This window comes from Megascapheus bottae, chromosome 5 (assembly GCF_031878675.1).
Source record: "Megascapheus bottae isolate mThoBot1 chromosome 5, mThoBot2.hap1, whole genome shotgun sequence".
In the NCBI taxonomy this organism is placed as follows: domain Eukaryota; kingdom Metazoa; phylum Chordata; class Mammalia; order Rodentia; family Geomyidae; genus Megascapheus; species Megascapheus bottae.
Genome location: NC_143513.1, coordinates 35266710 through 35283863, shown reverse-complemented (window position 1 = coordinate 35283863; position 17154 = coordinate 35266710). Strand labels below are relative to the sequence as shown.

The window sequence follows — 17154 nt, the reverse complement described above, 5'->3', positions numbered from 1 at the left end:
TCAATAAATATTCTTTGTAATATTCTACAAAATTAATATTAAGTAATTAACTTGGCCTGACTTTAAACAGTAGAAAGTCAAATTGGCACAATTAAGAGGGATAATACAAAGCTAATATATGATTGAAACAGAATTCTTGCTGAAAAAATATAGAACCATAAAAAAGGACAACAGCTGTTAAAGGCATAGAATAAAATGCTAAAGACAGAATAATATAAGTTTTCTAGTAAAAGCAACATACCTGTTTTGAGGATTTGATTTAATGATTTTAGGATTGGATTATATAATAAATCTACCATAAGTAATATTTACTTTGTTATTATTCATTGGAATGTCTGCGAATAATATTTGTGACCCTGCATATCAACAAATCAATTGGGGTTGTATTTGAAAGTACAAGGTCTGAGAGAAAGACAAAAGCATCAACTATTTTATGCTAAAGATAGTACAGAAGTAAAAAATTCTACTCACCAGCAAGTACATATTAAATATGTTTAAGACATTATATTTGAGGTAAAATTTCACCTCATCTCATTAACTTCTTAGAGAAAATGATCATTAATTTATAGCATTTAATTCCTGCAATAGAGTAGCCTTACCAGGATGTTGTTGTCAAAGCAGACATCAGGCCCTTTTCGGTATCTGGGCTGCTTAACCATATCACAAGGATCTGGACCATCAGCTAAAGAAACTTGTTAAGGAATATGCATTTGTTTTCCACATGATTGAAAAATTACAATAAAGTATGTCTGTTTACTAAAAGAAAGCAAGAGATAGCCATCTCATCAATCGCCCTGAAAATAATCAATTTAAGAACATGGAGATTTAGGAAACTATAAATTATACATTCTCTTCATAATGAACACATAGCATAATCAGTTTTGGAACGCAGGCCAAACTTAGGGTACAATATCTATTTATGGCTCTGTGGGGGTAACTACACTAATATAATATTCTTTCTCTTTATGAAAATGAACAACGTGACAATTTTAAAAATCTTTTAAGATGCTTTTCTATGTCGAATGTCTGTAACACCAAAGGATACATGTCTGTTCAGCTTGCATGAGTAGTCTCGTGTCACAGGGACATGTCCCTTTGCTTTCAACCATTATAAATATTAAGTTGGTATTCATAAGCTTTTCTACATGAAAGATTCTGCAACATACATGTTAATGTATCAAATACAACAGAAAAATATTTGGGGGAAGGATGAAAATATTTTAAAAATCCTCACATATTAAAATAAAAGACTTAATATGAACTCCTGAAGCACCAACAACACCATCATAAATAATAAAACAATGTAATTTTTAGGAGAACATTTTATTAGAGAGATTTTATTATCATGAGCATTTTATATCTCTTAAATGAACATTAAAAAATCTCAAGGTAATACCTAAAACATATCATATTGAAAGTTTTGAAGCACTAGTTCTTATCACAAAATAATTTGGGTTTTGAAACTTATAGAAAAGGTATTCATGTTACATATTGAAGGAAATTTATGTTACATGTTTAAGGACATTTTACAAGTTGCTTTATAAAAATTAGACCAGAAAAGTGGCTAAGTATCTTGCCCAAGCTAAGGCAGAATACAGGCTATATTAATGCTGCTCAGAAATATCTCTGGAAAGATATGTGTACTATAACAAACATTATTCACATAGTGCTCTTGAACACAGGAAATAAGACAAGTGTGACCAAGGCACAAATTTTAATTCAATTAATTTTGCTGGTAATTTACATAGGGCATCTGTGGTTGCTAGTTCTTGCATGGACAGCACTGGTAGACACAGAATGAAATGCTTTAAATTCCAGCTTGCATATAACTACCGTTATATAGTTAATAAACTGAAGTTTATTAACATAAAAACAAACATAAAACCAAACCTTTTCTATTATATACATACATATATATATATATATATATATATATTTTTTTTTTTTTTTTTTTTGCCAGTCCTGGGCTTGAGCTCAGGGCCTGAGTATTGTCCTTGGAAGGCTAGAACTCTACCACTTGAGCCTCAGCACCACTTCTGGCTTTTTTCTATGTATGTGGTACCGAGGAATTGAACCTGGGTCTTCATGCATGCTAAGTAAGCACTCTACCACTAGGCCAAACTCCTGGCCCTTTCTATTTTATATATATATATATATATGTATATATATATATTAATTTTTTTATTATTTAGTTATGTATTTTTTTTTGCCAGTCCTGGGCTTGAGCTCAGGGCCTGAGCACTGTCCTTGGGTTTTCTCAAGGCTAGAGCTCTTGAGCTTCAGCACCACTTCCAGCTTTTTGCTACGTATGTGGGGTACCAAGGAATCGAACCCGGGTCTTCGTGCATGCTAGGCAAGCACTCTACCACTAGGCCAAACTCCTGGCTCTATTATATATTTTTTAAAAGAGGACTTTCACTTCCTTTCCTCCACAGTGGACTGGGGCCACAAGTATAAAGAAATGAGATATAACTAAGATGTACTTTAATATCATGGATATATATATATATATATATATATATCTTTACCTTACAGATTAATTTACCTCTTTATAAGTATCTATCACTGGGCCTTCATTAATGAAAGATCAATGGATTCTGAAATCCCCTATATATCTGCAAATATTCTTTAGTCTCATCAATGAACAGTTTGTCCTGTTCATCTCCAAATGAGATGATCTGTTTTCTGGGTCCATGTTTGGCTTCTCCCCTTTCTGTCTTAGATCTCCTCCTTAGACATAGTACTTTGTAAAAGTAAATCATAAAACATACTTACTATGTCTATTAAATACTCATGACAGTTTGAATTTTTTTTCAAGCTCTTACAGACTACTTTTCTGAATCCCCTAGCAAATGACTATTCTAGCATTTTCATGAGCTCGGATTATCTCACATACTCACATTTCCTCTTCTCTCTGTGAACATTTCTTCTGGAATAACCCCTCCTCTGTCCCTAAAACTGAAGTGTCCCAGGTCTCTTAAGCTGTAACATGCTGTTTGCTCCTTAAAATTCTGTTGCTTTAAGTATCACTGTCTCTTCAAACCTTCGAAAATCTTCACCTTGCCTTTCTCTTCTACCCCATGACAGTCAATTGAATTTTCATCTCTTCCAAAGTACTTTAATTATATAATTAATCATGATTTTAGGAAATGATGATTTTTCACAATTTCTTCAGTTTCAACTCAGAATATCATCCAATTGTCCATGGTAGTTCAAAATGGAAGTAAAAATAAACAAAGCTACTTTCTTCAGATGTTGATTTGTAAGCCTTGTAAAGTTATACAACATTAAATTAATGATTTTAGAATTGATATAATTTTAACTCTCCGTTAGAAAGATTTTTTTTTTTAAATTTGTTTTCCAAAACTGGGGTTTGAATGCTGAACCTTACCTTGTGTTGTTGCTTAGCTTTTGCACTCAAGGCTGGCCCATCTATCCTTAAGCCACACCTCCAACTCTGGCTTTCTGTTGATTTGGCCGAATGATAGACTTTTTTCTGTCTGAACTGATCTGGAAGCACAGTCTTCAGAACTCAGCCTTTTGAATATCTTACTCCCTTGGTGATCTCCATGACTGTCAGTGATAATTACAACTGGGAATGCAATTTCCTAATGACCTAGCACCCAGATCTAGACACAAAGGAGACAAGTACCTGGAACAGTTTCCACAGTCTAATACACCACTGACGGATTTGCTGTCATTCTCAAAGAAATACTGGGTTTGTTCAGTTATGCAGCTCTGCTTTGACAGAGAGGCAGAGAAGTCATCTTCCTCCATTTCCACTGTGGGACAAAAAAAACATTGTCAGCACCACCACCAGTATCCTGGGTCCCTCAGGCCCTCCTCATCACTCACTGCAGCAAATGGCTTGTTTACTGGGTAAATAAATTCATAGACAACAAATAGACATCTAGTAAGTAGCCAACAGAATACATTACAAGCCAGGGAAAATGAGAAAAGCTTATAAAAAATTTGAATATAGGTCAAATTTGCCAAAAACTTTCAACCTACCACTGTTAAACTGATGATCTTTGTGTCTGTCAAGTTCTCTCTCACGCCATCTCTCTCAGATACACACTCGCACAGACACACACACACAAATACACACACACACATTATTTTTGTGTAGCATATGCCCAAAGAAAATGCTGATTGTTATGATGAAAATAAAAATGAAAATGTCTCAGTATTTACCTACCTGCTTCAAGGAGCCGTGGAAAGGTCAAACTCAAGAGCAACTGCTGGAGAATAGACCTAAATTTTTAAAATAATTCATATAAATTGAGAAATTTTTCTCAATAAATTTTATAATAAAACATGAATTGTTTCACAGAAAAGTACAGCTATAATCACAAGTTTTGTTTGTAACCTTTGGGGAAAAATTGCAAGTTTACTAATGGAAAGTTTACTAACTGTTGTGTGTGTGTGTGTGTGTGTGTGTGTGTGTGTGTGTGTGTGTGTGTGTATTTGTGCATGTACAAGGGCTTCCAGGTTTTAATTTTCAGCCATGCATCTAGTCCTGGCTTTTTTTTTTTCTGGTTAACTGGAAATACAGATCTCTCAGATTTGTCTGCCTGGGGTAGCTTTGAATCTTAGTCGTCAGAGCTCTGCCTCCTGAGTAACTAGATATAGATAAGAGTCCTGGGCTACAGACTAGGAACATGTTTATATGTTATTTCCTAAATTATTCAAAACATTGTAACTGTTTTAATCTGTGATAGAGTCAGGAAGTAAAATGAGTTTAGGATCAAGTGAGGAACACTTTTCATATATATTTGTGGATTATGGGGCTTGAACTTGGCCTGGGTGCTATTCCTAAGCTACCACTCTACCCTTGAGCCAAGCCCCATTTCCCATTTTCTAGAGGTTAATCAGAGATAAGAGTCTCAGGTCCTTTTATGTCTTCAGATCTCAGCCACCTGAATAGCTAGGATTACAGGTGTGAGTCACAACTCCTGGCACTTTTTCCTATTATTAACAAAAATAAAATGTTAACTTACCAGGCAGCTGCAGTAGCCCACCAGCCAATTTGTAATATGTCTGCTATGGAGGGCTGCAAAACATAATTTAAAAAGTCACTACGTGTATTAGTCTATACTACAGATTGAGTGTGCCTTTGAGAGGAACTGATAAGTCAGGTATTTTACTCACCACATATGCTGAACGAAGCCCGGCTCCTTGCTTTGGTGCTGTACCAGGATTACACACTGACTGATAATCATAAGATTTATTAAAAGCATAAACTGATATATTAACTAGGTGTCTCATCAAGCTTGGATCTATTTCTCCAAAAAAACGTCCAATCTGTTAATAAATAAGTAAATAAATAAATAAATACATAAAATATGAGTTTCACATTTAAGCCAAATATCAAGACAACATATGAACCAGTACATTAAAAACATAATAAGAAACCAAGAACCAAAACTCAGTAGAGCTCAAAAATAAAAACAAATGATGTACGGTTATATGACAACATGAAAAATGCATACGGCTCTGGTTATAGGGTGACTAAGCTGAAGTTAGCAAGATCCTTTCTCAACCAATAGAAAGGTCCCATCTCAGGAATATATACAGTGTAATTAGGAGGATCATGGGGGAAAAGTAAGATCCTATTTTTAAAAAAGTAAAAGAAAAATGAGCTTGGTGGTATGGCTAAGATAATAAAGAGCCTGCTTAACTACTGCAAGGCCTTGAGTTCAAACAGTTGCCATAAAAATATATCAAACAACCAATCAATCAAACCAAAACTATATCAGATATTCTCATTATTCTTTGTGATATTTGGTTTATGGAAGAAATAGACTCAGATTTATGCATTGGAGTCACAATAAAATTTTTGTGTTGGGTATGTAGATGACAACTGTTTGAGAAATGAAGACATTGTACAAAAGGCAGGAAGTTGTATGTATATACTATGAAAATGCCTAGGAAATAATATAGTTAAATCTACTGTACTGAATATTAGAAATTTGTTGAGTATACATTGCATACACTCTTATAAGCCAAATATCACTCAGAAATGTGAAATTATCACCAAATAGGAGAGTAGGTTGAATTAGGCAAACAAATAGGTAAGTACATTACAATGAACTGGAGAAATTTCACCTAAACAAGAAATCAGTTGCTATTTTTGTTTCTTGCCATACACAATATTTATTCAGAAGAAATCCACTATTGAAAACTCTATGATTTTTGTTTTTTTAAAGAGAAGTCAGAAATGTAGACCCGTAAATGAACTTGGTTGGCAGCTGAATTCAAATTTACTTAAAATCCTGTTGACCCTTATATTTTATGCACTGGAACTAGAATACCAATCAGTCATACATTAAGGTATATACTGAAAAATGTTTAATGTGCTATAATTTCAGAGACATTTGAGGGAATGAAAATAAGCTCATATCATGTTCAAAATCCTTGATTGAATAGTTTATTAAGCATGGGTATCCAAAAGTAAAATCAAGTAACAACCACAAATAAAAGACATATTTAACACTGTTTTCTTAGTGCTTACGTTGCATTCAGCATTTTAAAATTTATTGTCGTAGAAATAATTTAACCCATCAATTTCTAAGACGCTTTGAAGAGATTTTCTTTTAATAGACACCAGAAATATCTAACTTGGAAATTGTACTTCTTTCCTCCTTTAGTTACATACCTGGTTAGTATAATCATCATGATTTGCCATCAAAAGAAACCCACCATCATCTAGAATCACGCAATCCATTACCTGTTAAAAGAGTAGATTTTTAGAAGAATAGGATCTCATTAAAATTAGAACAAAAAATTAGAGAAAAAATTATGTATTATATATATTCATTTGAGGCATGTGTGTGTGTGTGTGTGTGTGTGTGTGTTTAGGCAATTGTTATGAAAAAAACTTAAAGGCAAGTATCAATTCATGTCAGAACTCCTTCTCCTCAGCCATACCCTTACGCTATCCAATCACTATGAACAAATCAGCAACTTTTTAGAAGTTGAAGGTCACCTAAGTGATCTAGAAAAATAGATTAATCAAAATATTTAATAATGTGCAATTGTTCTATTATATAAAAATATATTACACATAAACTACAACATATAAAAGTTACTACAGCTCATGGACTAGAAGAAGAAAGCGGCAAAAATTAATAACTTGCATATTTATGTACTTGAAGCATACTGTTGGATGATCAGAGATTTAAGGCCAGAAAGTAGAGCAAAATATTCTCTGAAATCCTGAAAACCAAATCTCATCCCTGTTTAAAGTATTTTACATGTTGGAAATAAATTCAATATTTTTTTTTTTTTTTTTTTTTTTTTTTTTTTTGCCAATCCTGGGCTTCAGCTCAGGGTCTGAGCACTGTCCTTGGACTTTCTCAAGGCTAGAGCTCTACCACTTGAGCCTCAGCACCACTTCTGGTTTTTTCTATGTATGTGGTAACAAGGAATCGAACCCGGGTCTTCATGCATGCTAGGCAAGCACTTTAACCACTAGGCCAAACTCCCGGCCCCAAATTCAGTAATTTTTATCAAGTAAAAAAAAGACTGAAAAGAAAACATGCTGCTCCAATTTGGGGACATAATACACTATTTTCCTAATTTGGAAGTAGCCTGCTAAAAACCTTTGTGCTAAAAACAGCTGCCACATTGTCTATGTAAGGTAGGTGAACTATAAAAATTGCACATGGTTTTTGTGCATAATTTTGCCAAAGTGAGAGTGATAGATGTGACATGAGTCCTCGGCTTTCCTTGGAATCCTATACAGACACTTAATGGGTAACATAACTGACTTCATCATACTTTTTCACTTAAAATAATTTATCCAGCATTGTGTGAAGAATATATTCAAATTGTTCAATTTTGAACAAACTTGGGCTTTATTTTTCCTTTTCAATTTCTTATGTAAAAATAATACTGTGTGTATGGGTGTGTGTGCCACTACTAGAGCTTGAACTTGGGTGCCTGGAAACTGTTTTTTGGCTTTTTGGTCAAGGCTAGTGTTCCACCACAGCTCCCCTTCTGGGAACATAAATAGATACGATTCTCACAGACTTTTTCTGCACGGGCTAGGTTTGAACTGCAATCCTCAGAGTCTCAGCCTTCTGAGTAGCTAGGATTACAGGTGTGACCAACCAGTGTCCAGCTCCAAGACAAAGTGATACTCAATTCTTTAAAGGAAAGCTTTGTAATAAACTGTATTATGTGAGTGGTTAATTAATATTATTTTCCATCACTACAGGGTGAATAATTTCATAGAAAATGTAAAACATGAGTTCATTGGAGACCTATATGATGCTCAGCTAGAAACTTCCAAATAAAAAATGAAGCTGGGGAAAAAGATGCACAAAAGAGCTTAAAATGGTATGAACAGAAAACAACAGTATTTATATCGTCATCCTATTTTTTTAACCTTATCAAATTATGTGACTTATATTTTTTAAAAACAATTTGTTTTGGGACTAGATTAAGTTCACTTCTATTACTCACTTTATATTTCTATTATTTGATGTAACAATGCTTACATCTTTCTAATCTTAAAAATCTTAGCAAGGGATAGTAAGAAAAGAAAATATTGTCATTGAATACATTTTAAAAGATCTTTCTTACATCACTGTTTCTTTTGCAGTCACAAACTGGGCCAGCACACTGAAAGAAAAATAAATATTATTTCACAATTTAAAAATGTTGATTTTCAGTTATGTCATAACAATTAGCATAGTGTTCTAAAGAGTTTGAAATAATTTATCAAAGAGTCTCTAAGAAAAAAATTCTAGTTTTATGTTTAAAGTAAAATATAGTCAATTAAACAAAATTATGTCAGTCAATAAATATGAAGCTAGTTGTTCAAATTATAAACGTGAAATATTTTCTATGCATTTATTGACTTAAATGTTTTAAACAGAAATTCCTACGTCAGTGTAGTAGCATTGCACACTTACCTTCCCATTGTGTAACCTTAACTTTTTACTTTGTTGAATTTTGAAAGTACAAACATCAGCATAAAAATTTCAAAATATTATCTTACCGGATCCCTGATAGAAGTTTTGGTGAAATTCTCTATCCAGGAATTTACATCAATTTTAATTCCTACAACTAAAAAAAATAAATTCAAAGCCTTTTTTATAATATAATAGTTGTTATATAATTTACAGAATTGAAAATAAATGTTGATTTCAATATGTTTTCTATAGACATATATTGCAGAAGTCTTAAGAAATAACACTAATAGTACTAAAATTACAACCTGGCCAATTAATTTAAAAAATAGGCATGGATGGAAAATAAAAACAAGGGATATTCTAATTGGTTTTTTTATGAACTGAGCCAATGTATGCAGTAAGTGATTTAAAATGTTTGTTGAAAGAAAGGATGGGTAAGCTTGTTAGATGGTAAGAGATGGAGGCAGATAAGTGGGCACCTATGGAAATAATTGATGAGATAAATAAATGAGTGACTGAATGAATGAAGGCACAATTGAAAAATTAAGTAAATTCCATGTACTAGACCATTGCCCTCCAAGAAAACAATCTCTTCATCTGGCTTTCTTAATGATACACTCTTTTCTAAGCTGTAAACAATACTGGAATGTATCCTGAAAAAAATCTCTACTACCTTAATTTGGTTGTATTTTCCTACTCCAGTACATATCCACTTCTCATCAATGAATACTTTTATTTCATTTTGTTGTTTTCCATTGATTTATTTTACCAAATACACCCCATGTTCTAAATTGCACATTTTAATGCCCCTCTACCTAGTTCCCTTTAACACCCATTTCAGTGTATAGATAACACAACATAATTTACCTTTTTTTCTCTGTGATAGAAACTTAAAAAAATTACTTTTAGGTTTTTTGCCAGTCCTGGGCTTGGGTTCAGGATCTGAGCACTGTCCTTGGACTTTCTCAAGGCTAGAGCTCTACCACTTGAGCCTCAGCACCACTTCTGGCTTTTTTCTATGTATGTGGTACCGAGGAATCGAACCCGGGACTTCATGAATGCTAGGCAAGCACTCTACCACTAGGCCAAACTCCCGGCCCACTTTTAGGTTTCTTTTGGCCCATAACTTTGTGCACATGGCTTTGAAAGGAGAACAAACTTCTAAAGGTGAATGGCTAGGTCAATTCAAGATTTAAATTTTTATATTTAAATGTTTTATATACATGCACATATATTACAAAATGATCCATGCATTTTATCAACAGCATACAGACACATACACTTCTTTGGAAAGTCACTAACTTTATAGTATCATTTTGATTTTAGTACCGATTTCATAGGCAATTCCTAGTATGCCTATGTCTTTTTTCTAACTTGTAGGTCTTTTGACTTCATTTTGCTTGGCGTATTCTCACAACCTTTCTGATAAATAAGGCCAATCTATGATATAAATGTACAGTCACATTTAATTTTACTTGCATGTGTGATGGCTATGCTTACCTGCCGGTTTAAGAAGCTTGCCTTGGATAGATATTTCTACAGCTTTGCTTACCATAATGCCTGACTCAAAGGGACCAGGCCCACTTGCTAAAATAGAAAAAGAAACACAGATCAAGATAAATCATATGGTATAACTTCTTTTTTCTTTTGTGATTTTTTATTGTAATGTATAGAGGAGTTACAGTTAATTTGTCAGATAGTAGGTGCATTACTTCTCACACATTGATACCCTGTCTCATGTTTTTATCCCCATTTACCTGCCCCCACCTCTTCCCAATAATCTTGTTTTTCTCTTTCCCTTTCCTACTTCCAATACACAAATAAATGTATATACAATATGCCAGGTAACAAAGTCAGATACAGTAACAACATGAGATTAACCAAAGGGCAAATAAATAGAAGAGAAATAACATAGTATACTAAGAACAACAATCACATAAGATAAAGCTCTTGTTTCCATATGCTGGAGGATCCTTTCATTTAGCCTCATCCTATATGGCCTTATGTATCTAGGTTTTGAGCTATTGTAATCCTCTGCAAGGAGAGTCCTAGGTGTGTACTAATTATGACAAATGAAGGAAAACATTGAGTCTGTGTTCCTTTGGGTCTGGCTTACTTCACATCATATGATTTTTTCCAAGTCTTTCCATTTCCTTACAAATGGGTGATGTCATTCTTTCTGATGGCAGCATAGAATTCCATTTTTTATAAATACCACATCTTGTTGATCCAGTCATCTACTGAGGGGCATCTGAGTTGGTTCCCTATCTTTGCTATGGTAAATAGTGCTGCAATGAACATTGTTGTGCTAGTGGCTTTAGTATTTCCTTCTTTGGGTAAAGGCCAAGGAGTGGAATTTCTGGGTAATAGTGGAGAGCTTTATTTTTAGTCTTTTGAGGAACAGCCACTTAATCTTTGTTAAGGGAGATTAAAAAAAATAGAATGGAAGAAAGACAGCCTCTTCAACAAGTGGTATTGGCAGAGCTGGTTAAACACCTGCAGAAAACTTCTATGTCACCTTACACCAGGATTAATTCCACATGGATCAAAGACTTTGAGGTAAAAGCAGATACCCTGAAAACTTTACAAGAAGGAGTGGAAGACACACTAAGTCTCTGTGACACAGGTCAAAACTTTCTTTTTTTCCATATATTTTTTATTGTAATTAATAGAAAGGTTACATTATATTCACCAGATAGAGGGTGCATTACTTCACATACATTGAAACCCTTTCTCATATCTTAGTCCCCATTTCCATCCCCCCACAACCACCCTTCATCTTGATTTCCCCCAACCCTATCTGATTTTAAATAACCAAATATGCATATATCCAATATATCAGATAACAAGGTGAAATACTGTAACAATATGAGATAACCAAGGGATGGCAAAAGAGATGAAAAATAACATAGTACATTAAGGACAACAATCACTCATTATATGACTTTTGTTTCCTTATCCTGGAGGTCCTTACATTTAGTTTCATACTATTTGGACTAATGTCTCTAGATTTTGTTCTATTGTAAATCTCTGCTAGGAGAGCCCAAGGTTTGTACTGATTATGCCAAATGAGGGAGACTATTGGACCTATGTTCTTTGAGTCTGGCTTACTTCACTTAATATGATTTTTTCTAAGTCTTTCCATTTCCTTACAAATAAGGTGATGTCCTTCTTTCTGACAGCAACAGAGAATTCCATTGTGTATAAATACCACATCTTGTTGCATCCAATGATCAACTGAGGGGCATCTGGGTTGGTTCCATGTCATTGCTATGATAAATAGTGCTGCAATGAACATCATTGTGCTAGTGGATTTAGTATGTCCTTGTTTCTGGATGATTGGGTAAATGCCAAGTAGTGGAATTGCTGGGTCATAGGGGAGCTCTATGTTTAGTCTTTTGACCTGCCATACTGCTTTCCATAGTGGTCGAATGAGTTTGCACTCCCACCAACAATGTAGTAGTGATCCCTCCTAGCCACATCCCCTTCACTATCTGTTGTTAGTAGATTTGTTGATCCTGGCCATTCTAACTGGAGTGAGGTGGAATCTTAGAGTTGTCAAAACTTTCTTATTAGAGACCCACAAACACAATAAATGAAAGAAAGGTTGGACAAATGGAACTGCATTAAACTGCAGAGCTTCTGTATGGCAAAGGACATAGCTAGCAAGTTAGATAGAAAGCCCTCAGAGTGGGAGAAGATCTTCACTAGCCATACAAGAGACAAAGGCCTCATGTCTAAAAAAATTGAATCTTTCCAAAACAAATCTTCAAAGAAACATCCATCCCATAAAAAGGTGGGAGAAAAACTTAGAGACTTCTCTGAAGAAGAAATAAGAATAGCCTAGACACACGAAGAAATGCTCAAAATCTCTGGCCATAAAAGAAATGCAAATCAAAACAACTCTGAGATTCCACCTCACTCCAGTTACAATGGCCATGATCAAGAAATCTAATAACAACTGATGCTGGTGGGGATGTGGCCAGGAGAGATCACTACTACACTGCTGGTGGGAGTGTCAACTCCTTCAACCACTATGGAAAGCTGCATAATGTTTTAACTTCTTTCTACAGACAGAAATTGTATTCTGCTTAAAAAGTGTTGTCTGACCTCTTCTTTGTCGTTTCTTTTTTGTTTTACTAATCTATTCGGAATGTATCTGAAATATTTCCTATTAGTGATTTGTGGGTATGAATAAAACATCTTGTTTTCATCTCTTTCCACAATATAATGGTGGCACATCAAATCTTAGGTCTATGACCTTTTCTAACACTTGGGGAACACTGCTAAAGAGAAATGGGAAAAGTGATCTTGACTTCCTTAAGCCATCTTTACTTGTGTGTCTGGAGACAAACTCTGAAATTCTCTGAGCTTTAATTTCATTATTTATGAAAATGAGAAAGAAAAATACCTAGGTTCAGACATGCTGAAAAATGAAATTGGAAAGTTTGGTGAAAAAACAATATTTTTAATGCTTTTTAATTTTTATGAATATGAAATTACCTAATCAACACAGAAAATGCAGTACATCAATTTGTTCTACCTTATTTAATTCATGAATTAATTTTTCAATTTATTAGTGTGATATAAGGAATTAACTACATATGTTTCTATTTATTATGCATGCCTGCTAGATACACTAGCTATACTTGTTGGATGACTTTTGGCTGATGTTACCAGTTCAACCTCTTCAACTAAATGTCTTTTCTGTTTTCCTAATATTTTGCATCTATCATATGCTTTATAATGTATGACACTTCTGAGCAGTGAACATTAAATGTATTGATTTGGAGAGAGCCAGTAGTAGCAATGATTTGTTTTAAAAAAGAAATGCAAAAACTGACTTCTAGAGAATGAATACTTACTGTTAAAGATAGGAGCAGTGAAAACATAGTTATCATTATCTAGGCTCCTCTTGTAGAAGCTTTCTTCATATGTTTCTGGGTTTTCTTGCCAATTTTCTCCAGCCCTAAGGAGGAAATAGCTCATAATTTGTATTCTTTAGACTATATGATAACCTACTTTTCTCTTTGTGGACATCCTGAGGTTGAGAAATGTGTCTACAACTCCAGTATGTCTAATGGAGTTAATGTTGATTGATAGTGGAAGTGACATGCATCCCTGAGCAATATATCAGCATAACATTATATGAAGTATCAGAAAAACCTGACTCCTAGTTTTACCCTGTTATGCACTAGTCAGGAAATCATGGATAAGTCAGTTAATAGGTTAATTAATAATAACCTTAGACGACTACTCTGCTCATTCCAAAGACAGTTATGATAAACAGGGAGATGATGTATGAATAATCAGAGAAAATGGTAAATGCCTCACTAATGTTGCTGTAGGGTAGCAGTGATGCTCACTGAACTAGCTGTGTTTTTGGAGAATAGTCATTTCAAAACACTCTTATCTTTTTAACAAATACATATGACTGGCAACATTATCATTAAAATGCTATTATATCTTGTGGCAGAAAAGTGGAATATTGAGCTAATATAAACATTTCATATGGATTTAATCTAACAACAATGACTGGCTTCTCTGAAGATGGCTTCCATACATAACAGTGTACAGATTCTTGGTACAATTTGCTTGTGTGACCTTATTCTTAATTTCGACATGTACTTTGAACTTACTCTTTGGGATAAACTCTGGTAATCCCACCATCAGTCACTACAAAGCGTGCTTTCACTCCCTTGCTGAAAAAGAATACAAAAAGAAATATAATGAATGATTGTTGTTCTTAAGGTACTATGTTATCTCTCATCTCTTTTGCTGTCCCTTGGTTATCTCATATTGTTACAGTATCTTACTTTTGTTATCTGATATATCTGTATTTGGTTATTTGAAATTGGATAGGGAAGGGGGGAAAACAAGATGAGAGGTGGAGGGGGAGGGAAATGGGGACCAAGACATGTGAAAGGGTATCAATGTATGGGAATTAATGCACCATCTATCTGGCAAATATCATGTAACCCTTCTATTAATTACAATACAAAATATATATAAAAAAAGAAAGTTGTTTTTGGTTTTTTTTTGTTTTTGTCATGGGCTTGAACTCATCCTGGGTGTTGTCCCTGAGCTCTTCAGCTCAAGGCTACCATCTTACCCTTGAGCTAAGCCCCACTTCCCATTTTCTAGAGGTGAATTGGAGATAAGTCTCAGGTCCTTTTGTGTATGGGGCTGGCTTTGAATCTTGATCCTCAAATCTCAAACTCCTGAGTAGCTAGGATTACAGGTGTGAACCATTGTGCCTGACTAAAAAAGTTTTTATTTTTATAAATATAATTTAACTTACAATGTTAATTTAGGTGCTGGTGATACGAACTCCCCCCTCCCAAAATATATAAATAAACAAGTTCTTAAAATAATCAAGGTAGAGATGCAAAATCATATTTTGAAAATTGACTTATTATGTAGTAAGTACTCAAAGGGAGAGTGCTAAAGGCATGTATGTTATAGAAAATAATAAGCTGCATTTTGAAGATGAAGTAGGAGGTAGCAGAAACCACAATACAAACAAAACAACATCATCTATAGAGAAATAAAGTACTTATAAAGCAATGAGGGAAGAATGCTGGTGTTTGGTGAAAGGAATACACAAGGTAAAAGGAGAGAAATAGGAGAATTTCAAGTTTCAAACACAAGTTTGTAAAGAGTGAATGGTTCACTTGGGACTGATGATTTGGAAATCCACATTGGAGTCAGGGACTCATTGTGTAGTACAGGCTTGCCTGAAATTCTGGATTCTCCAGATTCAGCCTCTGCATGCAAGTAACAGACTACCGTGAGAGCCCCATCTGTATCTAAAATTAGTTATGCATTTTAGAAGATTGTGGAATGTATGTTTTGCACATAGAATAGACAGAGAGCAATAAAGATATCTGAACCCTTTCTTGTGATTTCTTAAAAATAGAATTACCAGGTGTTAATTATGAACAGGAAAACATTGTAAGGAGAAATAGCATTTAGTGATTGACTGAAAAAAAGGGTTGAGAAAAAAATGTCTTCTCAAGAATATGTTCGTGAGATGCTACTTATAGCTAAATATTCACTGAGTTTAGCTTATACACTGATGTTGAGTAATGTCAAACTAAAATATATTCTTAACTGAAAATGAAAATTGTCATCAATTGTAAAGGCATTTTCCTGAGAAATTATTATTAAAGGCCAATCACAAACTTTAAATTTATGAAACCTATGATCCAACATTTCTCCAGGAACAGCTAAAATGAAATGTAGAACACATCCCCTGCCCCCCCCCCCACATAAGAACACATACTCACATGTTTTTCTGCTTACTCCAGTAATTTTGGACAAGTTCATTTGTAAAGCCTGCATCCAGCAAGACTCTATTAATCAAGTCTGCATTACCTAATACAGAAAGGGGGATATTTCCAGTTATACTGACACATTTCAAAAATTCAAACATCTAATGAAATAAATGTCATTCTATTTGCAAATAGTAAGCTTGTAAGTTATTTTAAACATTAATGAGATTTATAATTTTCTAAAAGACTGAACACAAGTTCTTTAGCAAATCAAATTCTATATGATCATACTCTGTAAAGTCCTAAAATCACAGATTTTAATCAGCAATATCTACTTTTTTTTTTTTCTGCCAGTCTTGGGCTTGGGCTCAAGGTCTGAGCACTGTCCTTGGATTTTCTCAAGGCTAACACTTTACCACTTGAGCCTCAGTAGCACTTCCAGCTTTTTTCTATGTATGTGGTACCTAGGAATCGAACCCTGGTCTTTGTGCATGCTAGGCAAGCACTCTACCACTAGGCCAAACTCCCAGCCCCTGTAATACCTACTTTTAACATAGTCTCATATTGTATTTGATTATGAAAGACTAAAATAATATGGACAAAAACCTATAATATTTAACAATGTCCAAGGAATATAAATTATTTTTTACAGATTTGGTTGTTTACTATAATTTCTAGTTTTTCACATGATTACATGGTCATCTAAATTATTTCATCCTGAGCTGAGGGAGAGGCAAAGAACATGATGAATGAAGGACTAGATGACATAAGAGCTAAAGCATCCTGTTTAAGCATATTTATACTCCTTTAGGAACAAGATGCAAACTGATTGTAATTTTCCATGATATTTCTACAGTAAATAATTAGGATAGACTTACCTTGGAAAGGAGAATGAAATAATTTCATAATTTTTATATCCAACTTAATGGAATAATTAACAATGTTATTAATTAACTTGC

General features: G+C 34.1%; 1 protein-coding gene across 1 annotated transcript in view; it reads right to left on the bottom strand.

Annotated features, from left to right (window-relative positions):
* Window positions 1-17154, bottom strand: part of Cacna2d1 (calcium voltage-gated channel auxiliary subunit alpha2delta 1) — a 366878-nt gene that overhangs the window by 13124 nt on the left and 336600 nt on the right. Inside the window, exons 25-37 of the mRNA XM_090332896.1 lie at window positions 16211-16298; window positions 14561-14623; window positions 13787-13890; window positions 10422-10508; window positions 9008-9075; window positions 8590-8628; window positions 6659-6730; window positions 5152-5304; window positions 5001-5053; window positions 4199-4254; window positions 3653-3782; window positions 1046-1155; window positions 600-682 (exon numbers count right to left, since the gene is read on the bottom strand). Of these exons, the coding sequence (XP_090189022.1) occupies window positions 600-682; window positions 1046-1155; window positions 3653-3782; window positions 4199-4254; window positions 5001-5053; window positions 5152-5304; window positions 6659-6730; window positions 8590-8628; window positions 9008-9075; window positions 10422-10508; window positions 13787-13890; window positions 14561-14623; window positions 16211-16298 (1106 nt within the window). The remainder of the gene's footprint in view (window positions 1-599; window positions 683-1045; window positions 1156-3652; window positions 3783-4198; window positions 4255-5000; window positions 5054-5151; window positions 5305-6658; window positions 6731-8589; window positions 8629-9007; window positions 9076-10421; window positions 10509-13786; window positions 13891-14560; window positions 14624-16210; window positions 16299-17154) is intronic.